General features: G+C 42.5%; 1 protein-coding gene across 1 annotated transcript; it reads right to left on the bottom strand.

Annotated features, from left to right (window-relative positions):
- Positions 1 to 4,884: 4,884 nt before the first annotated feature.
- On the bottom strand, positions 4,885 to 26,120 carry LOC124798159 (adenylate kinase isoenzyme 6). Its single transcript, XM_047261440.1, has 4 exons — positions 25,940 to 26,120; positions 25,710 to 25,861; positions 21,900 to 22,045; positions 4,885 to 5,301 (listed from the first exon to the last, which is right to left on the bottom strand). The coding sequence occupies exons 1-4, from the start codon at positions 25,980 to 25,982 to the stop codon at positions 5,118 to 5,120; spliced, it is 525 nt and encodes a 174-aa protein (XP_047117396.1). The 5' UTR covers positions 25,983 to 26,120; the 3' UTR covers positions 4,885 to 5,117.
- Between the last annotated feature and the right edge of the window lie 1,056 nt (positions 26,121 to 27,176).

The following is a 27,176-nucleotide window of genomic DNA, read 5'->3' as shown; positions in this document are numbered from 1 at the left end:
ACTGAAGTTTGTAGATGCCTGAAATGTGGAGGGCAGACACGGGATCCTTAGTGGGCCGAAACAGATTTCAGATTTTGTGGTCACTCTGGAATATGGGTTTGATTCCTCCGTGACGCAGAACCATGCCTACACGGTTGCAGACACCTCCCACAGCGAAGAGGCAAGCCCTACTCACGACTTCTAGAATAAATTTGTTCAGCTAAGAGGCTCATGTCGAAAATTCCAGTGCCACCAAAAATATTTTGAGAACTGAAGGTTCACAAAGATGGCTGTTCTATGGGACCTGTTGTCAATGAGGTCAACTTGCCCACATATTACCTGGAAAAATGCCTGGCCCACAAATTACATATGCTGGTTGGCCACACAAGGTATATGCTAAGGATTCTATGCATTTCAACCAGCTCACAGCAAGTAATAGCTACGGATCTCACAGTTAGCTTTGATGTAAAGTCATTGTTTACCAGCGTGCCTGTAGCTGAAACCATCAATATCCTACAAGAACAAATACCGCCAGACATCTGCGACCTGGTGTGGTTGTGCTCGTCTTCAACATATTTTAGTTGGCAGGGAAAATTTTATGAGCAGATAGATGGAATGGTAATGGCCTCTCCCCTTTCACTTGTAGTGGCTGACATAATCATGAAAGCTTTCGAACAGAGCGTGCTAAATTCCATGCCACTGCACCCACACTACTGGCTGAAGTACGAAGACTCCCCATTTGTCATATTGTCAACTGGAGAAATAGAACTACACAGGTTTTATGAGCAACTTAACATCTTACACAGAACATACAGTTCAAACAAGAAATGGAAAATGATGAAGCTATTCCTTTTCTGGATGCAAAAGTATATAGACATCAGATAACCGAAATAAAGCAGTATATATGGGAAGACATTCAACAGTGCCCAACAGTTAACCACCCTGAAGAGGACTGCAGCAGGTCAGTCAAAATTTCGGCAATTGCTTTAGTATTTTATGACGGTGCAGCCCAATACATAAAATTATTTTATTCAAAATGACACTGGTTGTGGAAGCCTACTTACGTTCAAAAAATGAACAGTTCAATGCCCTTAACAGTCTTCCAGAATTATCCTAAATTTCTCTAACTTTTCCAGTGAACTAAATTTTACTGAGAATTCCAGCTCTGCTATCTTGATTTATCAAAGAAAAATTATTGCTGCAGTTTTCAATCCTACTTCTAGTCTACATTAATTGCAGCTGTCGAGGATGGTGGTGTGTTGGGGCTTATGGGCACTCAACATCGAGGTCATCAGCGCCCTGACACACATTAAAAGGAACGAATGTGGACAGACCTAAGAAAACTAAAGCACACACTCAAAGAAAGCAGGAAAAGAAGGAAAATGCTACATAAGAAAGTAAAACCTAAGGAAAGGGGAAACATAGCAACAAGAATGTCACAGGAAATTGTTATTGGCTGGCCACTTACATAAAATATGGGCGAGCTTGTCACACAGTGAGAAAATCTTTGTAAAAACATTTGACAGTCATTCCAAAATCAGATTAAGAAGTTGTCTGTAAATATGGAGTATTGAAGGGGCTCCTGGCTGGACACTATACCATAAATTGCTTTTGAAACTTTCAGAAACCACACTGATGGTGATAGACAACTTTATAGGTTCAAAGATCTACAACAAATGGCTGTTAATTATTAGCTCAATACATATCCTCTACAGCTGGTGAAGTGCTTCGCCATCATAAGAAAGCACTTTCTCTGGCTTTCCCATTGTATTACAAATCATAGATGAGGCATGTTCCAACTCCCATATATTCAAGGGATGGCTGTACTCTTACGTGTCATTGCAGCTAAATTCACTGTACTCTCTGTGGTAATCCGTGTAAAGCATTATCTGTGCTATACCTTCCAGTGTAGTAACCAGACCTCTGCTCACATTTGGTCACTGCACTGCAATGGTACAATTATATCATACAAAAATATAAATAATTGAAATAAATTCTAGGTATAAAAATTACAAAAAGAAAGAATAAATCAAACAATGGAAATTCCAGATAGGAATATCGACAATGTAGGAAAAGACAGAATGCCACCTGACGGAGGGGGGGGATTACTAAAACTGGCTGTCTGGATTAAGGAGACCTAATAAACACATCTCCAGGATGATATATATTCCACGTGGGAAAAATATATCTAAAAACAAAGATGATGAGACTTACCAAACAAAAGTGCTGGCAGGTCGATAGACACACAAACAAACACAAACACACACACAAAATTCTAGCTTTCGCAACCAACGGTTGCTTCATCAGGAAAGAGGGAAGGACGAAAGGATGTGGGTTTTAAGGGAGAGGGTAAGGAGTCATTCCAATCCCAGGAGCGGAAAGACTTACCTTAGGGGGAAAAAAGGACAGGTATACACTCGCGCACCCACATATATATCCATCCGCACATATACAGACACAAACATACATTTGTAAAGGCAAAGAGTTTGGGCAGAGATGTCAGTCGAGGCAGAAGTACAGAGGCAAAGATGTTGTTGAATGACAGGTGAGGTATGAGTGGCAGCAACTTGAAATTAGCGGAGGTTGAGGCCTGGTGGGTAACGGGAAGAGAGGATATACTGAACAGTAAGTTCCCATCTCTGGAGTTCTGACAAGTTGGTGTTAGTGGGAAGTATCCAGATAACCCGGACGGTGTAACACTGTGCCAAGATGTGCTGGCTGTGCACCAAGGCATGTTTAGCCACAGGGTGATCCTCATTACCAACAAACACTGTCTGCCTGTGCCCATTCATGCGAATGGACGGTTTGTTGCTGGTCATTCTTTTTCTTTGCTTTCTATGTGGGAATGACCAGTAACAAACTGTCCATTCGCGTGAATGGACACAGGCAGACAGTGTTTGTTTGTAATGAGGATCATCCTGTGGCTAAACATGCCTTGGTGCACAGCCAGCACATCTTGGCACAGTGTTACACCGTCCGGGTTATCTGGATACTTCCCACTAACACCAACTTGTCAGAACTCCAGAGATGGGAACTTACTGTTCAGTATATCCTCTCTTCCCGTTACCCACCAGGCCTCAACCTCCGCTAATTTCAAGTTGCTGCCACTCATACCTCACCTGTCATTCAACAACATCTTTGCCTCTGTACTTCTGCCTCGACTGACATCTCTGCCCAAACTCTTTGCCTTTACAAATGTATGTTTGTGTCTGTATATGTGCGGATGGATATATATGTGGGTGCGCGAGTGTATACCTGTCCTTTTTTCCCCCTAAGGTAAGTCTTTCCGCTCCTGGGATTGGAATGACTCCTTACCCTCTCCCTTAAAACCCACATCCTTTCGTCCTTCCCTCTTTCCTGATGAAGCAACCTTGGGTTGTGAAAGCTTGAAATTTGTGTGTGTGTTTGTTATTGTTATTGTTTCTATCAACATACCAACGCTTTCGTTTGGTAACACAAGTGTTATGGGCCACTGAAGAATGTTCATATTTAAAAAAAAAAAAATAAAAAAATAAAAAAAAATAAAAAAAAAAACCATATCTAGCAAAAAAAAGTTAACTGCCTTTGATTTAGTTGGAACAACGGAAAACAGGAAGAAATGACTGTTTGTTATTTGATGCAGACCACTGAATCAAGATACACATTGCTTTTAAGAAGATGGAAATTCAAACCAACAGCTCCAGTTTGTTGCAAACCACGTGCGGAGATCGAATAACAGGGAATATATAAAATTGAAGAAATTTAAGTACTATTCCCTCATCTAGAAAAAATATTTTTTGAAGTAATTTTTTTCATGTCTACCTTGAATGTGACAAACTGTGGAGGGAGATGTTTCTTCAAAACACTTTGATGGTATTTTTGATCACATTTCACACATCACAAATTTTTAGTGAGTGGAGATGATCATAGAATCCCGTGCATATTGAGTTATCCTTCACTTGAATCACACTACTATAGCCAGAAGTATCTTAATTCCAGCCTGAATATTACTTCGATGTACAAGGTGTCATAAATGTTCTGCATGTAATTCGCTAGCAGAGGAGGAGAAGCAGCTGACAAAAAGATCATGAAACTCATTTATAGGTCTCTCAGATATAGTGTGTGATTCTATTCATTCTAATATATAGAAGAAATGGAAGTATTTGCCACAGTATCTCCCTGAAAGATGGGCACAAATCATTGAAAGGTGAGGAGGAATCCTCTTATTTTCATCAGCCACTCTGCACTGAAGAACGTGTTCCTCAACTTTATAGGTTACCAGATGGTCAGCCACAAACTCTACACTATGCTGTGTACCCCACTATGACAGATACAAACCTCACTCTTTTATAAGACAGAATTTTGATGGAGCCATTACTGAAGTTGCCTCGAAAACAAAGGAAACACCTACGGCATACATATATGTGCCCAAAGTACACATGGAGAAACATCAGATTGCAACAGTGAAAACTGAATATCTGCTCACATTCCAAAGGGAATACGGAAAACATTACCACGGTCTGTTGAGTGATGGAGCATTGCCCGAAAGACACACTGAAGGGAGCTCTGATGCAGATTAAAATGTTTATGTGGATTCAATTTGTTTACAGTATACTGATCAAAACTTCGTTTTACATATGTGAAAATCAAGTAAATGTTTTTAATGCCAGAATGACGTATGCACAATTCTCTCTCTTCCCCATTCCCCTCAGGGGAGGGTGCACCGTTATGACTATCATAGCTGAACATTTATAAGTTTAGTAACAATACAAGACATAAAATGATTCTTTTATCTCCCACACTTGGTTTTATGGCTCTTTAAAAGGTTTTATGGCTCTTTAAAACACTGAATCGGTTGTTCAAAAGGTTACTGCAATATTATAAACTGTTTAAAATTTGTCAATATACAATACTTTCTCACAATAGTTAATCATAATAATCACTGTATTTCACGTCAACAGAATGAAACAGAGCACAGAATATAACAGAACAACTTGAGAGCATAACACTGGAACTACACTGAAATGGCTTCCATTACACGTCCTGGCAGAGTATGCACTGGCACTTTAAACATTGTCATCACTGTACCACTATAATATACTGATATTTCTGTTCCAACACATTCAAATTGATAGTGTCAGTACATCATAGTTTTACTTTCAACTATTTCTCCAGTGTTCCAGCCACTGCAAGATCTTTTCTACATTATTCTCCATGTCATCAGCACTATTACTTGGCAATGCATGCACAATGTCTTCTTTGTAGGAACCCAACGCTTCATCCAGTATTGTTTGAAATATTTCACACTGTATATTGTCTTCCAGTTTCTTTCCACTGTATCCGCTAGAACATGACAAAACAAGCCATCTTAGCCACAATATGGTTTGAAAACATTGTTAAGTGATACACACCCACAATTAAATACATTTTGTATTTGTATATAACTATGATGAAAATTCGAGGACATAATCGCAAATAAAAATTAGGCACACATACAAGTGGCATAAATACGCTACTTAAAGCTCAAAAGTCATAAAAAAAATAGAGGTTCCCTGGACACAGGACAGAGTCCCTAAGAATCATAATAAATAAATGGTTACTGAAAAACAAGTTTGGCTTAAGATTACTAATGGGCATCCAAAAGCTGCACAACTACAGCATCAGACTTGTGATGAAATCGATCCATTTCTGGCCACTGTCACAGTGTTCACAGATGGCTGTGCAGCAACTGCATCTAGTGACTAAGGTTGCTGCACCCTTACCTTTCGAACAGTTTATGGGGACACATTCTGGATGCCAACCCTGGCCACTGGCTACCTGTGATTTGCCAAGTTTTTGCTGCTTTCAGTGAACACTTTGCAGTTACTGAGTGACTACATCAAAGTCAAACACTGGTGAGTATGCTTTAATAAAATGAACACCATGGACCTAATTTCATGTAAGGTGAGACAAGAAGATTTCACTCTATTCCATGAAACCAAATTTAAATTGTTGATTTGACAGAAACATGGTAAGCATTTGATGACAAGAAGAAAATCAAAGATACAGTGGCTCATTATGCACATAAAAAAGTGTATTATTACACTGGACACAAAACTAGGACTTAAAACTTGATAAAGCCTGTAAAGTTGGACAACGTAATACTGCTGCCTGTGGGTGCATGCAGGGATGTGATGGTGACAGGATAGGGCTGTTACATGCAGCATCGGGAGGCTGTGCTGGGAGGAGGGGAGCAGAGGTGAATAACTGACTAGTAAGAGAGAGGTGAAAGTTACGGCAGTCCCACTGAGTTTGATTGTAGCTATGACAAAAAAATCAATCTTGTCAGCAAAGACATTTTAGCTTTCAAAACTTCCAAAGATGGCACACTTCCTTACTAATATGAAGCCAAAGTACAGTGCAGTGAGTGCCATATGCTGTATCATGCTACTAGTGCAAGTGAGTGTTAGTGTGCCAAGTGTGGTGTCACATTGTGTGTGTGCTCGAATCAGTTGCCAACTGTATCAGCATGGGCCTGCTGCTGGAGGCCACCTGTAAGAGGCGTGCACGCAGCGCAGTCTGCGCCCCATCGTCTGCCGATGACCCGCTATATACACACATTGAGCACTGCTGTCAGATGGTCTCTATGTTCTTTCAGTTTGTACCACTCACATCACTCATTCTGTTTCTTGTTACATGTGGAGTTGCGAGAGGCTTATTTCTGTTATTGTTCAGAGGTTTATGAAAAATGACATATTTGTATTACTTGGATTGGATTTGTGTATTACTTGGTTACTAAACGATTGGCGACAAATTTGGAATGATTTCCGTATAGTCTTTATGTGCAGTTTCATCAGGTTTAGTCATTATGGATGTTGTGCTACTGGCCATGACTGAATAGCTTTCTTCGGCAGTGACCACTTCGTCGGCTTCCATTAAAAGACAAGGTACTGTTCTACCAGTTTCTCCATCTACTTTTCCTCCGTATGATGATTCAGTCAAGGATTGGGAAGCTTCCTTTACAAGAACTGGCAGCTCTTTCTTTGATCACATGTACAGCTGAGTGTCCAACTACTATCGCAAACAAACATCTATCATAGCAGAGCGAGTTGAACTCTACCAATGCCACAAGAAAACCAAACCAGTCACACAGGGCCTGGCTGAACTTCACAGTCTTAGCTGCAAGTGTCAATTAGTTACTGATGCCTGTAATTGCTCTCATGCAGACTCTATGATGTGCAACACAATTACCAGTTTAGCTCCAGACAAGGAAGTGTGCCAGAAGGGTTTACACTATGAAAAACCCAATAGGCAAAGTTTTGTAAACAGAATAATCTTTTGAAGTTTCTTAGCAGCGGGCAACCAAACTGAATCATGGGGTCATGTGGCAGTCATGTCACAAGATGTGCCCACTACCACAACAGATAGCTTGCACAAAGAAGCGGTAGTGGTGACACTAAACATGCAGGCCCAGCGACGGGCATGGCCAGCCCAAGCATCTGCAGCTGCCACAGCACCAGCAACGACGTTCTTCCATTTTCATCTTGTCCTTTCTGTTTTGTCCAGCAAAAACATTTGGCGCGCCCTAGGCACTAGGTTACTTGTAATGCTTGTCAGAAGAAAGGCCACATCGCCTTCATGCCATTTGCCAAACGTTGCTCAGGATATGGACGTGGCTGTGAACTATGTCTCCAATGCTTGTAACTTCTCCCAAGTTTTTTACCAAGTTACATGTTTTTTACTGAGTGCTCCAGCTACAGACCAACATGGGTGCTCCAGACCAAGATGAGTGCTGCAACGACATTATTGAATTTTCAAACCTATGAGTTAGGCTCGCTGTCTTTGATACCGGTCATGCAGAAGCTGATCAGTTATACCAAAAAGAACATTGCACTGTTGGGGCAATTTACGGCATCTGCCTCTTACAAGGAAATGGTTTGTTCCATTACACTTTTGGTCTGTGTCGCACCTGCCACGGTTGGGTTCATCCTGCTGCTTCACACGAGGACTGCCAGTGTGGACCCAAGGCTTTGGCCACTGTCCCAAGTGGTTACCAGCCACTGTTGTCTGCCGCCAGGGGTGCCGTCTTTGCGACAACCGTATGGTCGATGGGCTGGTGGCATGCCCTTTGATCAGCTGTGCACCCGCTTGGTGCTGGAAACTACTGGTTCGCAGGTGCAAGCCCTTTCGTCACAACTTGCCCTGCTGCCATTCACCTCAAGCCCATCGTTGCCTGCTGTGGAGGCAACCCCTATCCCACTTGCTGCCTCTTCCACGTGGTTCCAGCTCCCTGGCGCTGGACGACAGTCCATCTTCAGCCTCGGGTCCATTGCTGCTGCCTGCTGTTCCCATTGGGCTGTTTCCACCAGCCCCCTCACCATCATATCTGTGGGTCCAGCCCCGTCTCCTCCATACGGCGACCTGCCTGCTGATGATGACATAGAGATGGCAACGGCACGCTCCTTCCGGTACTGTCATCAGGTGCCGCACGGGTCTACTACCCTTGAGCATGCCCGCATCTTCACACGTTCCAGCCCTAGGCTCCGGTGCCCGCTCAGCATATTGTCCTGCCCTGCAGTCGACACTGGCTCTGGACCCACTGTCTCTCGTCAGGCAGCCTGCATCTCCTCTGCTGCTTGGGCACCCACTTTGCATGAGGGAGAGGTGTTCTGTATCCTGCTACTAGTGCACGTGAGAGTGAGCACACCAAGTGTGGTGTCGCTGCACCTGTGTGCTTGAAGCAGTTGCAAACTGTGTCTGGGGTCGAGCCACTGGAGACCGCCCCTATGGGAGGCATGCACGCGATGCGGTCTCTGCCGCACCATCTACCAATGACCTATAAATGTATGGACTCCATCGAGCCATCTGCCAGTGACTTGTGCCTATATATTCACGGAGTAATGCTAACTGATGTTCTCTATGTTCTTCCAGATTGTACTGCTCACATCAACTGTTGCGTGTCTTGTTACATGTGGAGTCACGAGAGGCTTATTTCTGTTATTGTTCGGAAGTCTATGAATAGTTCTGTTCCTGTTACGCGTGGAGTCATGAGAAGCTTATTTCAGTTACTGTTCAGAGGTTTAAGAGTAAAGTCACGTTTGTGTTACTTGGATCGGTTTCGTGTATTACTTGGTTGCTACATTTTCAGAAACTTAAAAGAAACTATTGATTGTCCGCGTGAAGCTGTTTCTAGAGGTGTGAGGAATGTTTTCCGAGATGTAAGAAATATTAAGTTCTAAAGCAAGCTGGGAATTACGCTGCAAGGAAGTTTCCACAACTCAAACATAACGAGTAGATCACGTCTAACATTCCTGCAAAGGAACAGAAACTTTATGGGTTTTTTGGTGAATCTGAAGATTTGTTGGAGGAAAAATCCACAAGAGACACTGGCATTTCCAAAGAGGAAATTTTGAAATATATCAACAGCAAACTCTAATTTGTGGAAGACTGTAACCAGATAGCCTGGTGGTGTGGTGTAAAACGTAGATACAGCTCTTTCCAAACTGGTATGCTTTATACAGGATGTTTATAACTTAATTATATAAAACTAACTTTTTCACAATTAAAAGGTAAATAACTTCCAAAAATGTTTGATACAGCACTGACTGCAGTATATCTTCCAAGTTTTATTTACAATGTTCAATGTAGCTACTTTTCGTAGCACGACGAATGTCCCACCTGTAATCAATTTCAAGGCAAATCCTACAAAGCAAATCTTGATGTGTAGATGGTGACAACTGCTTGTGTTTTCCAACGATGCAGCTCACTGATGTTCCCCATAAGTGGAAGAATAAACACTCCATCTTTAATTGTCTCAGAACTGTAGTAGTGGATTTGGTTTCAAGAAAGCTAAACAACATTGTGCACACTCTGCACTGTTAAACAACTCAATGATGACTGTTGGAGTAACTCATTTGTGCATATCACCTAGCAGGTATGTTGGAAACTAACAGTGTTGGGAAAGGGGGGCGGGGAGAGGGGGAAATGACTAAAACTTCAAATTTACTCCATTCAGTGCTGTATCAAACAATTTTCACAATTAAAGGTTACTTTTGTATAACTAAAGATCCTGAACATTATATTTCAGCATCCACTGCACCGTCTGAGAGGAGCTCTGTATTTCCAGACAAATTAGTGCAGACTGACAATATTATCTTCCTGTAGGGTCAAGTGGCCTAGAGGTTCCCGCATAACCATAATGGATTTTGATGAAATATTGCATGAACAACTGCACATATTCCCAAGGAACATTGTTACAGTTTCATGATCATTAATTCAATACTACATACCAGTTTAATTCTGGTTTAAGGTATAGCATACTTAGTATTAGCAAAGTTTACAGTTAATGTGAAACGTAAGTGTACACATGAAAAATCGTATAAATGTGTTGGTATGGTCCATAGTGGCTAAACCACTGTTGGTTCGGTTTTAAATAAGAAAACAAGCATTCCCATCACCATAGGGACCTGCCCGACAGCTGTGCAACAGCAGCCATGGGTTAGTTTTTTATTTTATTTTATTTTTTTTATTTTTTTTTACCACAGGTTCCCAAACCTCATGAGCATTTCTTTATACAGGATCCCAAGATCATCATCCACTTCTATAAGAGACATCAGAGTTAACTTGAGACCCAGCGGAATATGGGCCGATTTTCAGTGCACTTCCATCTTGTCATTCTTCTTTAGGGCCTTGTATGCTTGCACGGCAAAACCAAATATAGTTTTTTAGGTGATCTAGAACATAATCTTTCTAATAAAAACTGTTTAAAATAGTTTGCAGAAAAGTCTTTTTGCAAAATTGAGCCAAAAGCAGACTTTTTGGAGAGAATAAAAACAGCTATTTGACTGTGTATTGCTGCCTTAACAGATATATGACATGTTAAAAATGGTTCTAAGCACTATGGGACTTAACATCTGAGGTCATCAGTCCCCTAGACTTAGAATTAATTAAGCCTAACTAACCTAAGGTCATCACACACATCCACGCCCGAGGCAGGATTCGAACCTGCGACCGCAGCAGCAGCAGCAGCAGCAGCAGCAGCAGCGCGGTTCTGGACTGAGGCGCCTAGAACCGCTCGGCCACAGCAGCCGGCACATGTTAATGACCTAATAACTTCTAGTACTGTACTTGATGACAGAAAGGCAAAATCTAGATAGTACAGAAGACAAATACAGTAATATAGTCACATGGTGGTTTATTCTCTTAAAAAATATCGTCTGACTGTGGGTCAACATCATCGATGACATTTCTGGCCTTTATAGAAAAATCATCCATTTTGCCCTGAATTTGGAAACTCTTGGCAAGCAGCAGGAGAATGAAATTTTATATGCTAAAACCTTGTACTGATAAGTTACTACATGCCAAGTATCGAGGGCATCTCGCAATTACTTCGAGGAATATAAAACGTTGAATTTCACTTTTTTTTTTTCGAACATCTATTTTTTGGTCAACTTTACTTCAAATTATCCACATGCAAATTGCTCAGGACACCTTTTTTTATTATTTTGCTGAAGAGTGCAAAAAGTTGTACAAAAGAGGGGAACAAAAAAAAAAAGAAAGAAGAAATGAAAGATAGCGGAAAGACTGTTCTGATATCAACGACTGAATGTGCAAAACATTTCCAACAACATCTTAGACATGTTCCCCAAGGGAGGGCAAAAAGGATAACAAGAGGATAGACATGCAGCACGAAAGGGAAAAGATGCTGCAAAGGCTGGGGCCCTGTGGTAACCAAGCACAAACCCACAAGCAAAATGTATTTCAGTAATTGTGGTGTAGTCAATAGGCACAGTGCTGTCATTTGCTATTGACACCTCAAAGACGCTCTTCACTCTCAGAGCGTCACTGGCCACATCCATGAGGCGAAAGTAGCAAGACATGCCCACAGAAGTTCTCCGCACCCCTGTCAGTGGCCTGTCTTCAAACAGACCAACACATGGACATTTGGTTAGTTCTATGCCAGACCACAATCCAGTTAATGTGTAGTCCACAGTTAGCAGAAGAGCACCCTGTCTGGCAAAAACCAAGTTAGACAAAGAGTTAGTCTCTTCAAGTTAATCAGCAAATCCTTGCTTGTGTCTGTGAACTTCGCCTTTGAACAGTGCTATGAGAAAGAGTTTCTACTGAACAGTACTTCACGTTTTATTCCCAACAACAGCCTACATCACAAGTGTTAGACTGGTTATATCAATATCTATAAATGTACTTACACTCTGACCCATAGTCACGGCAAAGAAAAAGTTGTATAACCAGGGTGTATACACAGACATGAAAAAAAAAAGTCCCAGATTTCCTGGTTAAAAATGCACATGTACCCTGCATATTTTTATATTATGTTACCCTGCAAATTTTCATATTATGAAAGTATAAATTCGAATTCCACCAAACATAGCATGTTAGTTTCCGAAGCACTGAAATCAAGATTGCAATACACTTTTTTATGCCAATCATAGCTCACAAAACATCATATCACCCTCCAATGACAACAGATATTCAGAACTTAGGACACGTGATGTAGTTAGCCAATAGCAACATCATTGTTAAGTAGCATGAACATAAAAATAGGAAAAGTTAATAGTTTGAATTAATGTACACAGGGAATCCACAAGAGAAGCTAATCTTTCACGTATAATATTGGTCTTTTTTGCATGTGTTATACTTTGAGATACCTCACACAAATGTGACAGTAAAATTTCAAATGATGACATTAATTTCTGGTCTTTTGAGCTCGAAATTTTTCTAAGTGGCTCATCCTCAAAGTGTTAAGTTTTAAATTAGAGTCAAACGCTTTGTGATTTTAAGAAATTCACTGCCCATTCTCACAGTAACATAATTTAATCTTGCATAAAAGTAAATTTACTTTGAAAGTAATGCTTTTCAAAGCACCATTTGCAATATTTTCCTGCAAACTGTTAAGAAATAGGTTCATTTCAGCAGTTGCTATAGTGTGCCAGAAAACAGGCATTACTGCGCATGGGCAGCTACATTGACGTAGGAAGCCTGTACGTTCATACACATATAGCATTAAGAGATCTCACATTACATCATAAAGGAAATAGGATATTAAAGGAAACTCTAAGGGCATTAGAATTTCGTAAACCATTTTAAAATGCATAATTCAGCTTAAAGTGCATATTCATATGTCCAGATTCACAATGAAGTAGGCTGCAACCTGATATTTAGCTTCTCAGTGCAATTTTGAGATGCATATTTTCTTGGAGTACCAGTACTGTATTATCTCATGTTTGGTTCTTTAATATGACATAATGCCACACATGCCACAAGATGAAAATGTGCACTTGAAATTCTGTGTACAGTTTAAACTAGCCAACAATGAGAAATGAAACAGTTTCTGATAAACTGACTGCTTCTGCGGAAAAGATGAACAAAAGAGACATTTATTTACAAAACTGACAATAATAACTATTATTCTGCAAGGCAATCAATGCTCGACTGCCAAAAACGTGTAAATAAAATAAAATCAGAAAACTGAAATATTTTAGCCTTCCATAATTATAAGAATGTATTTAAATTTCCTTGATAGCTCCTGGCAATAGGAATCCATTTTGTTTTCATTTGACATGAGAACTGTAAACAAATAAGAAACAGCAAAATCACTAAACATAAACATCGGTCATGTGGAGACTACCCTCACCCCACTACAACTCAGACTAATCTGCACACATGTGAATCTGGCTACTTGGACATACCAGAAAAATTTTTCTGGATCACATCTGGATGCTTGTTGCTACTGCTGATACAGCTAACAGCCACACTTAAAGTAGCCAGGATCGGGATAAGGTACTGCTCACATGCAACTCAACTGTGCACGCACACATAAGCCTGCTGTCAACTGCTCAAATGAACTTAATGTAAACACTTGTGATGTCACACTCGTTGGAAGCAGTTTGTTGTTATGAAGTATTCCACTGTCTTTGTCCTAAAGCCTTTGACACATTTTGCTGTTGGCAAATACTTGTATGTGCACTGTGTTTTGTTGTTGTAAATGGCACATTTCCTTTGTAACTTCAGTTTTTTCGAGTTTTAAGTTTTATTGTTGTGATACTGTTCTGCAGTAGCAAGATACAAAAAAATTCTTAGTTAGAGTGTCAGTTCTTACCAGCCAAATTACAAAAATGTAACTGAAGATTCAAACAATGAAAAATTCCTGGGTTTTTCCCAGTTTTCTCCCAGATGAAACAACTCCTGAGTTTTCCTCTGTTGTCTTTGAGTGTATAGACCCAGACAACAAAAGGTAAGTGTTCATTTTAACTGTACATATATTTCAATTCTTACATTTTATGCGTGCAATGATCATATCATTTACCACCTGTTTGGAATTCATTTGTGACAATCCGTCACAACAATAATTGACAGTACGTTATTATTTGCCAACCATATCAGTAATGTGGCAGGCCATGTGATATTACAATATAGTTATCTAAATTGTGAATCCTGTGCATAAAATGTTAAACATTTGGCATAAAATTTCATCTCGTCAAATTGATTTCTACGTAAATAATGAACAAATACACTTTGTGCCACACTCTTATGAAAATAGGGGAAATAATAATAATAATGAATGTTTAAATTTAATGTATCACTGAAAATGTCCAGCCTTGATTCAATCAAATGAGGGCAGAGTTCAGAATATGAAAATTCGGGCCAGGTACAAGTCTTGCCACAGCAGCAATTTAATCTTAAATTGCTTTACTAAACTGCAGATGCAGAGAAGAGTTCTGCAGATAGCCTTTTTCTTACCCATGCAGACCTCTACTTTTGACTATAGTAAAGTCGGCAAAAGATGATGCAGTGGACATGGCAAGGCTGTTTTGGGCGTCTACTTCCACCAATCATGTAACACGATAAGACAAGCAAACTGACCTCAAAGATTTTTTTAGCTGTTTGTTTCTGCTTTTTGAAAGGATTACAACAAATTCTTTGATGACTTTCAAAAACTTTTAAGTAACAGTATCTGTGATGTCCACATATTGCAGCACTTTCTTGATCTTCTGGAAAGCTTACACTGGATCGCAGCAATATCGAATCTTGCTGGTCTTTGCTCAGCTCTTCGATTTTTTGTAGAGTTTTTACTAAGGTACAGATTGTCAAATGACATGGTGTTTTTAGCAATTTTCCAACATTGCATGAATTCACATTTTCCATTGCAGCTAAGTGAGCACTAATTCACTTAAAACATACTTCACGCAAGTGGAATGATAGGGTCGCACATCAAGAAGGTTTCAAACATGCTACTGCTGCCTAGAACACTTTTTTATCACTGTGAGCAGGTGATTGGCTGAACACACAAATAACATATGTTATAGTCTTTAAAAATTACTGAATTAGTCAAATGAAAGGAAATACATTTTCACGCAAAGTTAACTTGGTTGGTTGGTTTGTGGGATTAAATGGACCAGACTGCTATGGTCATTGGTCCCTTTTTCCAAAAAACTAAAACCACCCACACAGAATAAAAAAACGAACAACAGAAAAGATGGCAGACGACACAGGACAAGAAATACTCAGAGATCAGACAAAACAAATTAAAATCACACTGAGTGTGACAGTGGTTGGCCGACCATAGAGGGGGGGGGGGGGGGGGGGGGGGGGGGGGGGGGGGGGGGGGGGGGGGGGGGGGGGGGGGAAAGGGGCCAACCACCGAGGACACAGTAAAAACTCAGTTTAAAATCATAGGCCAAAGGCCGGAATCGACACAAGAAAACAAACACTCAGATTAAATGATAAAAAACCCCTGCACGAATAAAACACAAAACTAAGTCCACCATGGCAGAGTCATCTGTTAAAAGGGCGGGGAGCGTGTCAGGCAGCGCAAACGTCTGCCTGAGCACACTTAAAAGTGGACAGTCCAACAAAATGTAGAGCCGCAGCAACATAGAGGGGGGTCCTCACGGCGCAATAAGTGGCCGTGCGTCATCCGTGTGTGCCCAATGCGCAGTCGGCAGAGGACGACAGACTCCTTGCAAGAGACTTGCAAGGAGGAGTGCCACACAGTCGCCATCTCCTTGACGGCACGGAGTTTGTTACGGGTGGTCAGATCACGCCATTCATCGTCTCATAGCACGAAAATTTTGCGGCGTAAGACTGCTCGCAAATCAGTCTCCGGGAGGTCAACATCCAGAGATGGTTTACTGGTGGCCTCTTTCGCTAGGCGGTCAACATTTTCATTGCCAGGTATGCCAACATGGCCTGGGGTCCACACAAAGACCACAGAGCGGCCGCAACGAGCAACAGTATGCAGGGACTCCTGGATAGCCATCACCAGACGAGAACAAGGGAAACACTGGTCGAGAGCTTGTAAACCGCTCAGGGAATTGCTACAGATAACAAAGGACTCACCTGAGGAGGAGCAGATATACTCTAGGGCTCGAAAGATGGCGACCAGCTCAGCAGTGTAAACGCTGCAGCCAGCTGGCAATGAATGTTGTTCATAGAGGTCCCCTAGAGTCACAGCATAACCGACATGACCAGCAACCACTGAGCCGTCAGTGTAAACTATGCCAGAGCCCTGATACGTTGCGAGGATGGAAAGAAAGCGGCGGCGGAGGGCCTCCGGAGGGACTAAGTCCTTCGGGCCCTGTGCCAATTCCAGCCGAAGGCGAGGGCGAGGCACACACACCGGGAGTGTACGCAAAGGTGCCCGGAAAGGAGGCAGAAGAGGTAAAGCCCCAAGCCCAGAGAGAAGCTCTCTGATGCGGACCACGATCGTACAACCGGCAAGGGGCTGACATTCTGGGAGAGGGATGTGGGAATAGTAGACGATAGTTAGGATCCCCGGGCAAGCTGAAAACATGCGTAGCGTAAGCGGCCAGCAAACATTGGTGCCGTAACTGCAGTGGAGGGACTGCCGCCTCCACAAGTATGCTGTCCACAGGGCTGGTCCGGAAAGCACCAGTGGCAAAGCGTATCCCGCTGTGGAGGATTGGGTCCAGCACCCGCAACGCAGATGGGGATGCTGAGCCATAAGCCAGGTTCCCATAATCCAGACAGGACTGGATTAACGCCTGATAGAGCCGTAAGAGGGTAGATTGGTAGACGCCTTATCTGATGTGGCTCAAGCATTGCACATCATTTAGATGCCGCTAGCACAGCTGTTTAAGCTGCCGAATATGAGGCAGCCAAGTCAACTGGGCATCGAAAGCCACACCCAAAAACCTATGTGACTCCACCACAGCAAGAAGTTCGTCATCAAGGTAAAGCTGCGGCTCCGGATGAACAGTGCGTCGCCGGCAGAAATGCATAACGCAGGTCTTAGCAGCCGAAAATTGAAAGCCATGCGCTACAGCCCAAGACTGCACCTTGCGGATAGCGCCCTGCAGCTGACGTTCAGCAGCTGCAATGCCATGAGAGCTATAATAAAGGCAGAAGTCGTCAGCATACAAGGACGCTGAAACAGACATTCCCACTGCCACAGCGAGCCCGTTAACTGCTATTAAAAACAGGCAGACACTTAAAACAGATCCCTGTGGCACCCCATTCTCCTGAACTCGGGAGGAACTATGAGAGGCCACGACTTGCACGCAGAAGGTACGATGCGCCAGAAAATAGCATATAAAAATCGGAAGTGGACCGCGAAGACCCCATCCATGAAGCGTAGAAAGGATGTGATGACGCCATGTCGTATCGTACGCGTTCCACATGTCGAAAAAGACAGTGACCAGGTGCTGATGGCGGGCAAAGCCAGTACGGATGGCAGACTCCAGGCTCACAAGATTGTCGGCGGCGGAACGGCCTTTATGGAACCCACCCTGAAACGGAGCCAGAAGGCCCCGAGACTCCAGTACACAATTCAAGCGCCAGCTCACCATCCGTTCGAGAAGCTTGCAAAGAACGTTGGTGAGGCTAATGGGATGGTAGCTGTCCACCTCCAAAAGGGTTCTTGCCAGGTTTCAAAACGGGGATGACAATGCTTTCCCGCCATTGTGACGGAAATTCTCCCTCGACCCAAATACGGTTGTAAAGGACGAGGAGGCGGCGCTTGCAGTCCACTGAAAGGTGTTTCAGCATCTGACAGTGGATGCGATCTGGCCCAGGAGAGGTATCAGGGCATGCGGCTAGGGCACTGTGAAATTCCCACTCACTGAATGGAACATTGTAGGTTTCAGGATGGTGGGTGCGAAAAGAAAGGCTCCGACGTTCCCTCTGCTCTTTAATGGAGCGGAAGGCCAGTGGGTAATTCGCAGAAGTGGAACTCAGAGCAAAATGGTCTGCCAAGCGGTTGGCGATGACGTCTGAGTCAGTACAAACTGCTCCATTCAGTGAGAGCGCAGGGACGCTGACAGGGGTCTGATAGCCGTAGAGGCGTCGAATCTTGGTCCAGACCTGCGATGGACAGACAGAGAGACATGGAGGCCAATCGTGGACACATACCGCTCCCAACACTCCTGCTTGCATTGGCGGATAAGGCAGCGGGCCCAGGCACGCAGCCGTTTGAAGGCGATGAGGTGTTCTATGGAGGGATGTTGCTTGTGACGCTGTACGCCTGCCGGCGATCTTCAATCGCTTCAGCGATCTCAGGCGACCACCAAGGCACAGTCCTCCGCCGAGGGGACCCAGAAGAACGGGGAATGGCAGATTCTGTGGCAGTAACGATGCCGGTGGTGACCGTGTGGACCACCACATCAATGGCGTCATTAGAGAGAGGCTCAATAGTGGCAATGGAGGAGACCAAGTCCCAGTCAGCCTTATTCATACCCCATCTGCTAGGGCACCCAGAAGAGTGATGCTGTGGCAGTGACAGAAAGATCGGAAAGTGGTCACTACCACACAGGTCGTCATGCACACTCCATTGGACGGTAGGTAAGAGGCTAGGGCTGCAGATCAAAAGGTCGATGGTGGAGTACGTGCCATGCGCCACACTGAAGTATGTGAAGGCACCATCATTTAAAATCGAAAGATCGAGCTGTGCCAATAAATGCTCAACGGTGGTGCCTAGACCTGTTGCCACTGACCCACCCCACAGAGGGTTATGGGCGTTGAAGTCGCCCAGTAACAAGAAAGGTGGCGGCAATTGGGCTGTCAGCGCAGCCAGGGCATGCTGCGTGACATCACCATCCAGTGGAAGGTAAAGACTGCAAACAGTAACAGCCTGTGGCATCCACACCCGAACAGCGACAGCCTCTAAAGGTGTTTGTAGAGGGACAGACTCGCTGTGAAGTGAGTGAAGGACGTAGGTGCAGATGCCACCAGACACCCTTTCATAAGCTGCCCGGTTCTTATAATAACCCCGATAGCCACGGAGGGCGGGGGTTCGCATTGCTGGAAACCAAGTTTCCTGAAGAGCAATGCAGAAGAAAGGGTGAAGGCTGATAAGTTGTCGGAGCTCAGCTAGATGGTGGAAGAAACTGCAGCAGTTCCACTGGAGGATGATATTGTCCATGGCTAAGAAAGGAGTGAAGGGACTGGAAAGGCAGATTACGCCGCTGGGTCACCTGCTGTCTCCGATGGAGCACTTGTGCAAGTGCTATCCATTGCGTCTGAGGGACCGGCGAGATCGAGGTCCTCAGCGGACGCAAGAATCTCCACCCCATCCTCAGACGCAGAACTTGTAGGTAGCGGTGGAGTAGATGCCACCGCAGGTGCCTTGGTCTTACGGGTCTTTAATATCATTTTCTCTCGCTGTTCCTTTGGTTGCCGTTGCTGAGAAGGCTTACTGGAGTCAGTCTCCGGGACTGAAGACGATCGCGAAGCTCGACGACCAGCGACCTGTGGCTTCTTCAGCTACTGGTTGGTGTCTGCTGTGCCACTGATAGGAACCTTGGAAGGGAGTGACCCACGGAATCCCTTCCGAGCGAGAGAAGCCGAAGAAGACTTACGCTTCTCTGGCTTAGAATTGGGGGCTGGTGTCCCCGGTGGTTGAGTGGGTGCTGCTCCCGAGGTAGGTGGTGTGGGAGCAACAGTGAGAGAAGTGGCCCCCATCGTCAAGGGGGCAGGTGAGGTCCTCTGACTCTGAGAGCTGACTGTATGTGGTGCAGTTGAAGGAGCTGGAGAGGAGTGACAGTGGAGGCATAAGATGACATCATGTGCACGGGATGTAGCCGTTCAAATTTCCGTTTAGCCTCAGTGTAGGTCAGTTGGTCCAGGGTCTTATATTCCATGATTTTGCGTTGGACAAGCCCTCCACCTCCCCAAACTTGTCCTCTAAATGCTCGACAAAGAACTGAGGCTTCACGGATAGAAAGGATTCCCTATCAGCTCTGGTACAGACGAGATACCTGGGCGAATACATGCCACTGTCATTCATTGCCTTTCGTCATTGCCTTTCGTTCCTCCCATGGTGTGGCCAGGGATGGGAACGATTTGGGGTCATAAACATTAGCTTTAAAATGAGCCCTCGAACGCTTAGAGTCTGCTGGTGGCTGGCCACCGGCAAGAGATGATGTGCCACGCTTCACTGCGTGTCATCCACCCTGATGCCACCTACTCCGACCAAGGGGCCTCCCCATGGGCGCCACCCAGCCACAGCAAAGGCCACCTGGCAGGATGGCCATTGCCGGGAGTCCCAATGCCCCAGGGAGATGGGCATCTACTCCTTGGCATACATGGGGAGTAAACGGTGCAGGCATCAGTAGAGCGATCCCTGTGTTGTCAGGGGGCTACAACTAACAGGGTACATGGCGGCCCCACCACAACGGACTGGCTACCGTGCTGGATCTTAGGTGCAAAAATGTCCAAGGTCGTCGTCGTAGCTAAAAGCAACACCGCAGAGTGCAGTGTGGTAATCGCACCCAGGGATGTATCCTCGCCCAAGAGATGGAAAACGAGCGGGACAGCAAAGCAACGACGAGAAAGCCGGCTAAAGGTCTCGATACACGACGGATACAGTGCACTATGTAAGGCGCCCTTCCCCAATTGGCTCGCTCTTCGAAAGAATTTAGAAAGATGGAGGTCAAACCCGAGAGGGGACCATCACATAAGGCCGAAAAGTTTGAGACTCCTTTTAGTCGCCTCTTACGACAGGCAGGAATACCGCGGGCCTATTCTTACCCCCGAACCCGCAGGGGGAAGTTAACTTGCCTGCCTAGAATGAGTTATACTTAAATGTGCTAATTTGATACCCTTGCATCTGAGACAGTGAGTGGATGAACTTACTTTAAACGACCCTTTTCTATCACAGCAAAAAGTATTTTGATTCCCAGCAAGTTGGAGAAATGTGATATAAGCATTTTTCCACAACTCACAATTTTTCTGAAATTGAAAACTGACATACATTAACATTTTTTTAAAATTTTTCTTGTAGGCCAACTTTACTGCTTCAATAACTGAACCAAAAGCTACATAAATACCTGAGTTATGGACATTTATATAGATAAGTACCATTTTGAATTGACATTCTTGCAGAACTCAGTTATCAGAACACCATTACATTTAAAATTTGATATAAAATAAAGTTGTAGTCTGAGAGCTAAAAGGTTTTGCAGAAGTTCCTATGTTATAAGTATCAGCAAATGTGCAAAGTTTTGTGAAAATCTAAGACAGAGGGTAACAAATCCTTGAAGTGTTGTGTTTTGATGTTTAATGCCCCTGACGTAACGGTAACTGGTGAAAATGAAATTTAGGTGAGCATATTATGTAATCAGGTGAATGGATGGTAAATGGACAGAGGAAACTCTTTACTCAATTTCAAAAGATGAAAAGATCATGATGATGACCTAATGGAAGGTATGTACATGACAACAGAGAACAGTTGGGTAGAGATGAATCCATTAATGCTGCCAGCAGAAGATGTGAAATAACCAATTAACATTAATTTGTGAGTTTCTAGTTGCAGTTACAGGCGATATCTTTCAAAAACACTCTTCTTCACCCTAGTGCGTAGTAATCTCAATGGCTTAAGAGATTAGTCTGCTTTTCATGAGTCATCATTGACCACTACTCAGCATTTATATATAGAAATCAGGACATAAAAAAGAGAACTAACTTTCTTTCTGCTGCATACTTACCGCTGGACCAAACGATCATATAGAACAGTGTTGTCTGTTCTCAACACAAATACTATGTCAAACCATCTTTCTGGGAAGAAATCACAACTATGATAGTCCACAATTTTTCCACCTTCTGCCATTTTATCTTCCATTTCATCCAGCACCTAATAAAGAAATAAAGATGTTACTTATCAATTTAGAAGTTCACAGAAAAAAAAAAAACAAGACAAAAGTAGTATGATGAATTAGACGTACAAAATTTTTAGTAATAAGTGTCTGCTCTAATTTACAGTTGGTAACACATGGTGTTCCCAAAGTTCACCGTTATGGTGCATTTACACCTGTGTGCCTTTGCCTCATTGCCTTTCGCCTACGTCTGCCTCATGTACAGGAAGAAGCACACATGTTTGTGCACCCCTCTTTTTCGACACATGTGCACACATGCTTCCATTTAGGCCTAGACAAAACTACATACAATGTTCCAGTGATCAAGATATATGCTTTGCCAACAGCAACTGTCACTGCAGCCGGTAATTTCGAAACAAAGACGAAATTGTAGAAAGAAGCTCTCATACTGAGATAGTTAATACCTTTTGCGTAATCCAAACGTGTGGTGGCAGATGTTTAATAACTGCACTAATTATTTTGAAGTACTAAATCATCTTGTTGGGCCATGGATAGTAAAGGAAAATACAAAATACAGAAGTGCTATACCAGTGGGGACATGTTTAACTTTATTCAAACTCGCACAGAAGGCTAGCGACTGTTATCTGAATACTGAGCAGTTCTTTTGTAATCGTTAGTATGAAACCCATATTGCGTATGCACTGAGCATATGTAGGTAATTCATGAGTGGGGACGATATAAGTCTTGTCTAGTGTTTTACATCAAATCTTAATTTGAGATACATAGTATGTTGTGATCTCGTGCTCTTTGACAGTCAATCAGTGAACAGTGGGTAGTGCTAGTGCCTGCATGACACTTGCAGGGTCAACACGCAGCACTATACATGGGGAGAACTGTGAAACATGCACTTTTTCTTATGATGCAGCCGAAGGCAAAACTCCAAGGGCCAAGAGAATGTACCATGAATGTTTCCCTGCATACAGATGTCCACATTGTCAGACATTTACTGCAGACCGTGCTCGACTTGGAAATATCAGCACAGTGATGGTATGCAGAGCTGATGCAGGCAGACTAAGGACAGTGCATACACATAATATTGAGGTAGAAGTACTGTTACACATTGAGAACAATCCAGAGGCAAGTGCACAAAGAATTGCTGCTGTGCTTGGTATTCAGCATAGCTCAGTATGGGATGTGTTGTGTAAACAGCTGCTTCATCCTTATCGTCTACAAACCCATGTATTGCAGTTGTGCAACGTCATCAGAGACGTTCTGCAGTAAATATGTGGGATGGTATCATGGGCGACTACTTATTTGGGCCTTACATGTTAACTGGTCAGCTCAGGTTGGCAAGGTATAAGAGTGTTGTTTGAAGCTCACAGGCTGACATTATAGGATGTGGTTTCAGCATGATGGGGGGCCAGTGCACTTCGCAGAACCAGTCTAAGCAGTAATAAGCAGAACTTTTGGCAATCAGTGGATCGGCTGGGGAGAACATGCAAAATGACCTGCAAGATCCCCATTAGATTTCTTTCTCTGAAAGACGAAGTCTATTCTACCCCTGTTGACCTGGAAGCACATTTGGTTGGTTAATGGTACTCACTTTGAACATATATTGTAACACATTAGTCACAAAAAATAAATAAATAAAATATAAATAATAAAAAAAACAGTTTTAGTCTCAATCTAACACAATAACCACCAGCATACTCAGTATTCCAGCAATATTTCGAACATGTGGTTGCTTTACAAAACATATTTGTTTTTATCACTATCATCATCCCTGTTTTGGCACTAAATTTTTGAACATCCCGTATAAGATCCAATGGCAGCAAAAAAGACTAGAACTCTGCTGAGGACGTTGACATACAAACTGGTACCAGCGACAATTTGTTGCTGTGTTACCCCCACTTTTAACCAAAATCTACTATAGATCCATCAAACAAAAAAAAAAAAAAAAACTGTTCACTGCTTAGAAGTAAGCATAGCTCACACCCATCTACAATAAGGGTAGCAGAAGTGACACACAGAACTACTGTTCAATATCCTTGATATCCATTTGTTATATAATCTCAGAACACAGTCTCAACTGAAATGTAATCAGGTACCTCAAACATAATGACCTCCATCTCAAACAGAATGAATTCTGAAAACATCAGTCATGCGAAACTGAACTACTTTTCTCACATCGCATCCTGAAAGCGGTGGAGCAAGGCACTGAGGTAGACGTTTAGTTTTATTTTATTTTATTTTGCTTCCTAAAAGCATTTGCCTCGGTACCATACTTATCAAAAGTAAGATCACATGGAGCATCCAGTGAACTTTGAGATTGGACTGAGAATTTCCTGGTATGGAGGACATATGTTGTCTCGAATGGAGTAATTGACACAAGAAGGAGGAGACTTCAAGTGTGACCCTGGCAAGATGGGACCCTTGCTTTTCATGCTGTATATTAATGAAGTTTCAGAAATTATCATCACTAGCAATGTCAGAATTATCAAAGATGATGCAGTCATCTATTATGAAGCTGGAAATAACTGCAAAAAAAAAAAAAAAAAAAAAATACTTCAAAAGATTGGAAACTTACTTTAAAAGCACAGAAATGTAAAACTGTACATTTCACAAATGGGAAAAACATAGTAACTGATGGATACAGAATCAATGAATCTGTTAACTCTCACAAATACTTAGGATATGAAGTGGAACAATCACAGTCAGTCATGTGTAAAGCCCTGAAAGACTTCAGTCCATTGGTAGAATATTAGGAGAAATGCAATTAATCCACAAATAACCCTGCTTACAATATACTCATACAATCTATCCATGAATACTGTTAAAGTGTGAGGGAACCATACCAAATAGGACGAACAGGGGATATCGATGTATACGAAGTAGGGCTGCATCAATGGTCATATGTTTGTTTGACCCATGGGAGAATGCCACAGAGAGGCTGAGAAACCTGTACTAGCAATCACTTTGAGGACGGAGACTAAAGGATGAAAATCTGCTACGAATGTATAAAGAACTAACTTCAAGTCGTGAATCATGGACAACTAACCCTTACATAGCTCTCACAGGGATCGCGAAGACAAGATTTGACTAATTACAGTACAATGAAAGATACCTTTTGCATTGCACTTCCCAGTGCTTGCAGAGTATGGGTGTAGATGCAACTGGTGCTAGACTGTTGACAATAACATAATACAGGCGCCTATGTATTCTGACACTAGACCTATCAAGGGAAATTCTGTTGTAACTGTAGAGCAATTATAATATGCTAATGCATTCCTGTATAGCTTTATATACACACCAACATATTCGCTGATCATAAATCTTCATAGTCAGATAATGAATACCTAGGCATCCATTTATTAATTCAAGCATGTTGTCAAAACTTACTCTAGGTAGCGTGTTGCAAGACATGTTCTTCAATGTGCAATAATCCAAACTGGTGTAAACATGATACAAAAATAGCTGACAGTGACAACCGAAACCGATAATATGCGAAATCTGACAGTAAATTACAAAACAAAAAATTTCATAACGAGCCAAATAAAGCGAACTCCACGCAGCGACATCATAAAATGCTTTCCAAAGATTTGTTCGTTAATTGCTTTTTTTGAATAACAACCAAAACACAAACTGAAGTTAAATTGCATTGTTCAACTCACTTCACGTTGTTTTTTCTCTTTTGAAACTCACCCTCTCTTCGTCGAGTATTGGACATCCATATACTTCGTCAAAACCATCAAAGCATTCAAATTCCTTCGCAATATTACCTACGTCCAACCATTCAAAACCAGTGCGTTCCTGCAATTGTTGGCAAAGTGTTGACTTTCCAACACCAGGAGTCCCTGTTAAAAACAAAACAAACTGTGTAGTGTTCCTTAAAGAGGTCAGTTTTGCTAATATAAGAAAACAGTGACACATACCAGTGACAAGCATATTAGGCATAGCTCTCTTTTCATTAGCCATAGTAATTATCTTTTCGAAGATTTATTGCTATTTCCCTCCAGAACACAAATGCGTCCACATAGAGACACATGTACTAAAACTACATAAAAACAAATCCTCTGTTACGTCACGCAACACGTGCGTGAAACCAATGCAAAGATAGTATAATTAACATACAGATTACTAGAGATAGTGATTGTTCCATGCATAAGGACTTTTTCCTAGCCATTTTGTTATGGTAGCCTCATTGGAAATATTTATTCAGTATCTAGACGCTAGTGCAGATTACGAAGACGCGGAAATACGTAGTCGTTATTTTCAATGGAAATTTACCACCCAACGGTCTGTCTGCATGAATGTCTGCTCAAGCCGCTACGTGTCGTGTGTAAACCTGGAATTGGTTGGTTGAGAAAAATCGCTAAAATCTGTGAGTATCAACGGTATTTGGGCAGATAAATCGGGGCGTGTGAACAGAAAAGGCCGCAAACCTGAAGCACGAAACGTGCCTCTCATATGTAAGCTAATTGTGCGCCGTCGATTTTAAAATGGCAAATACACGTCAGTGGTCGAGAAAGTTAATATGCTGAAATGTTTTGGAGTCATACATGTTTTCCGAACATTAAGAGCAAGGAATACAGCGATCGACGTAAGAAGGCAGCTACTTAAATTTTTTAACAGAGAAAATACGAGTGGTGCACAATACGCCAAACAGGAAATCGCTAATAATAAGAATAAAATTTGTTGCGGACAGTTTAGTGCAAAAGGCTAAGCAAAATAACGAAATCATAATACAGTACGTGATTCCTAACAAGGGCGAATTAGAGTTGAACTGTAGAATGTACTGTCACAATACTAGAACTTCCAAGATATTCTATGAATCCATAATGGAGGTTTACATTCTGCAGTAAAAGTTTATAACTGGTTGCTGGTTGACTTCAGGCAGAGAACTGAAACACCCATCTCACAAATAAATTAAACTATAGTTAATTAACCACACCTCTAACTTCTTAGAATATACTGACTTGCAAATGGGTAATTTCCAGGAAGCGTTGCTTATCGAACGCGCAGGCGCCGACCGATATACACTGATGGAAAAATATCGCAACACTAAAAAATTATTAACGTAGAGTAATGAATTTTCGGAAATACGTTTGTCTACATAATATATTTAAGTGACTAACTTTGCAAGATCACAGGTTAATGCAAGTGCGAGAT

The sequence above is a fragment of the Schistocerca piceifrons genome, chromosome 5 (genome assembly GCF_021461385.2).
Source record: "Schistocerca piceifrons isolate TAMUIC-IGC-003096 chromosome 5, iqSchPice1.1, whole genome shotgun sequence".
Lineage (NCBI taxonomy): Eukaryota > Metazoa > Arthropoda > Insecta > Orthoptera > Acrididae > Schistocerca > Schistocerca piceifrons.
The sequence above is the reverse complement of the archived record's forward strand: the minus strand, read 5'-3'. Positions and strand labels throughout refer to the sequence as shown.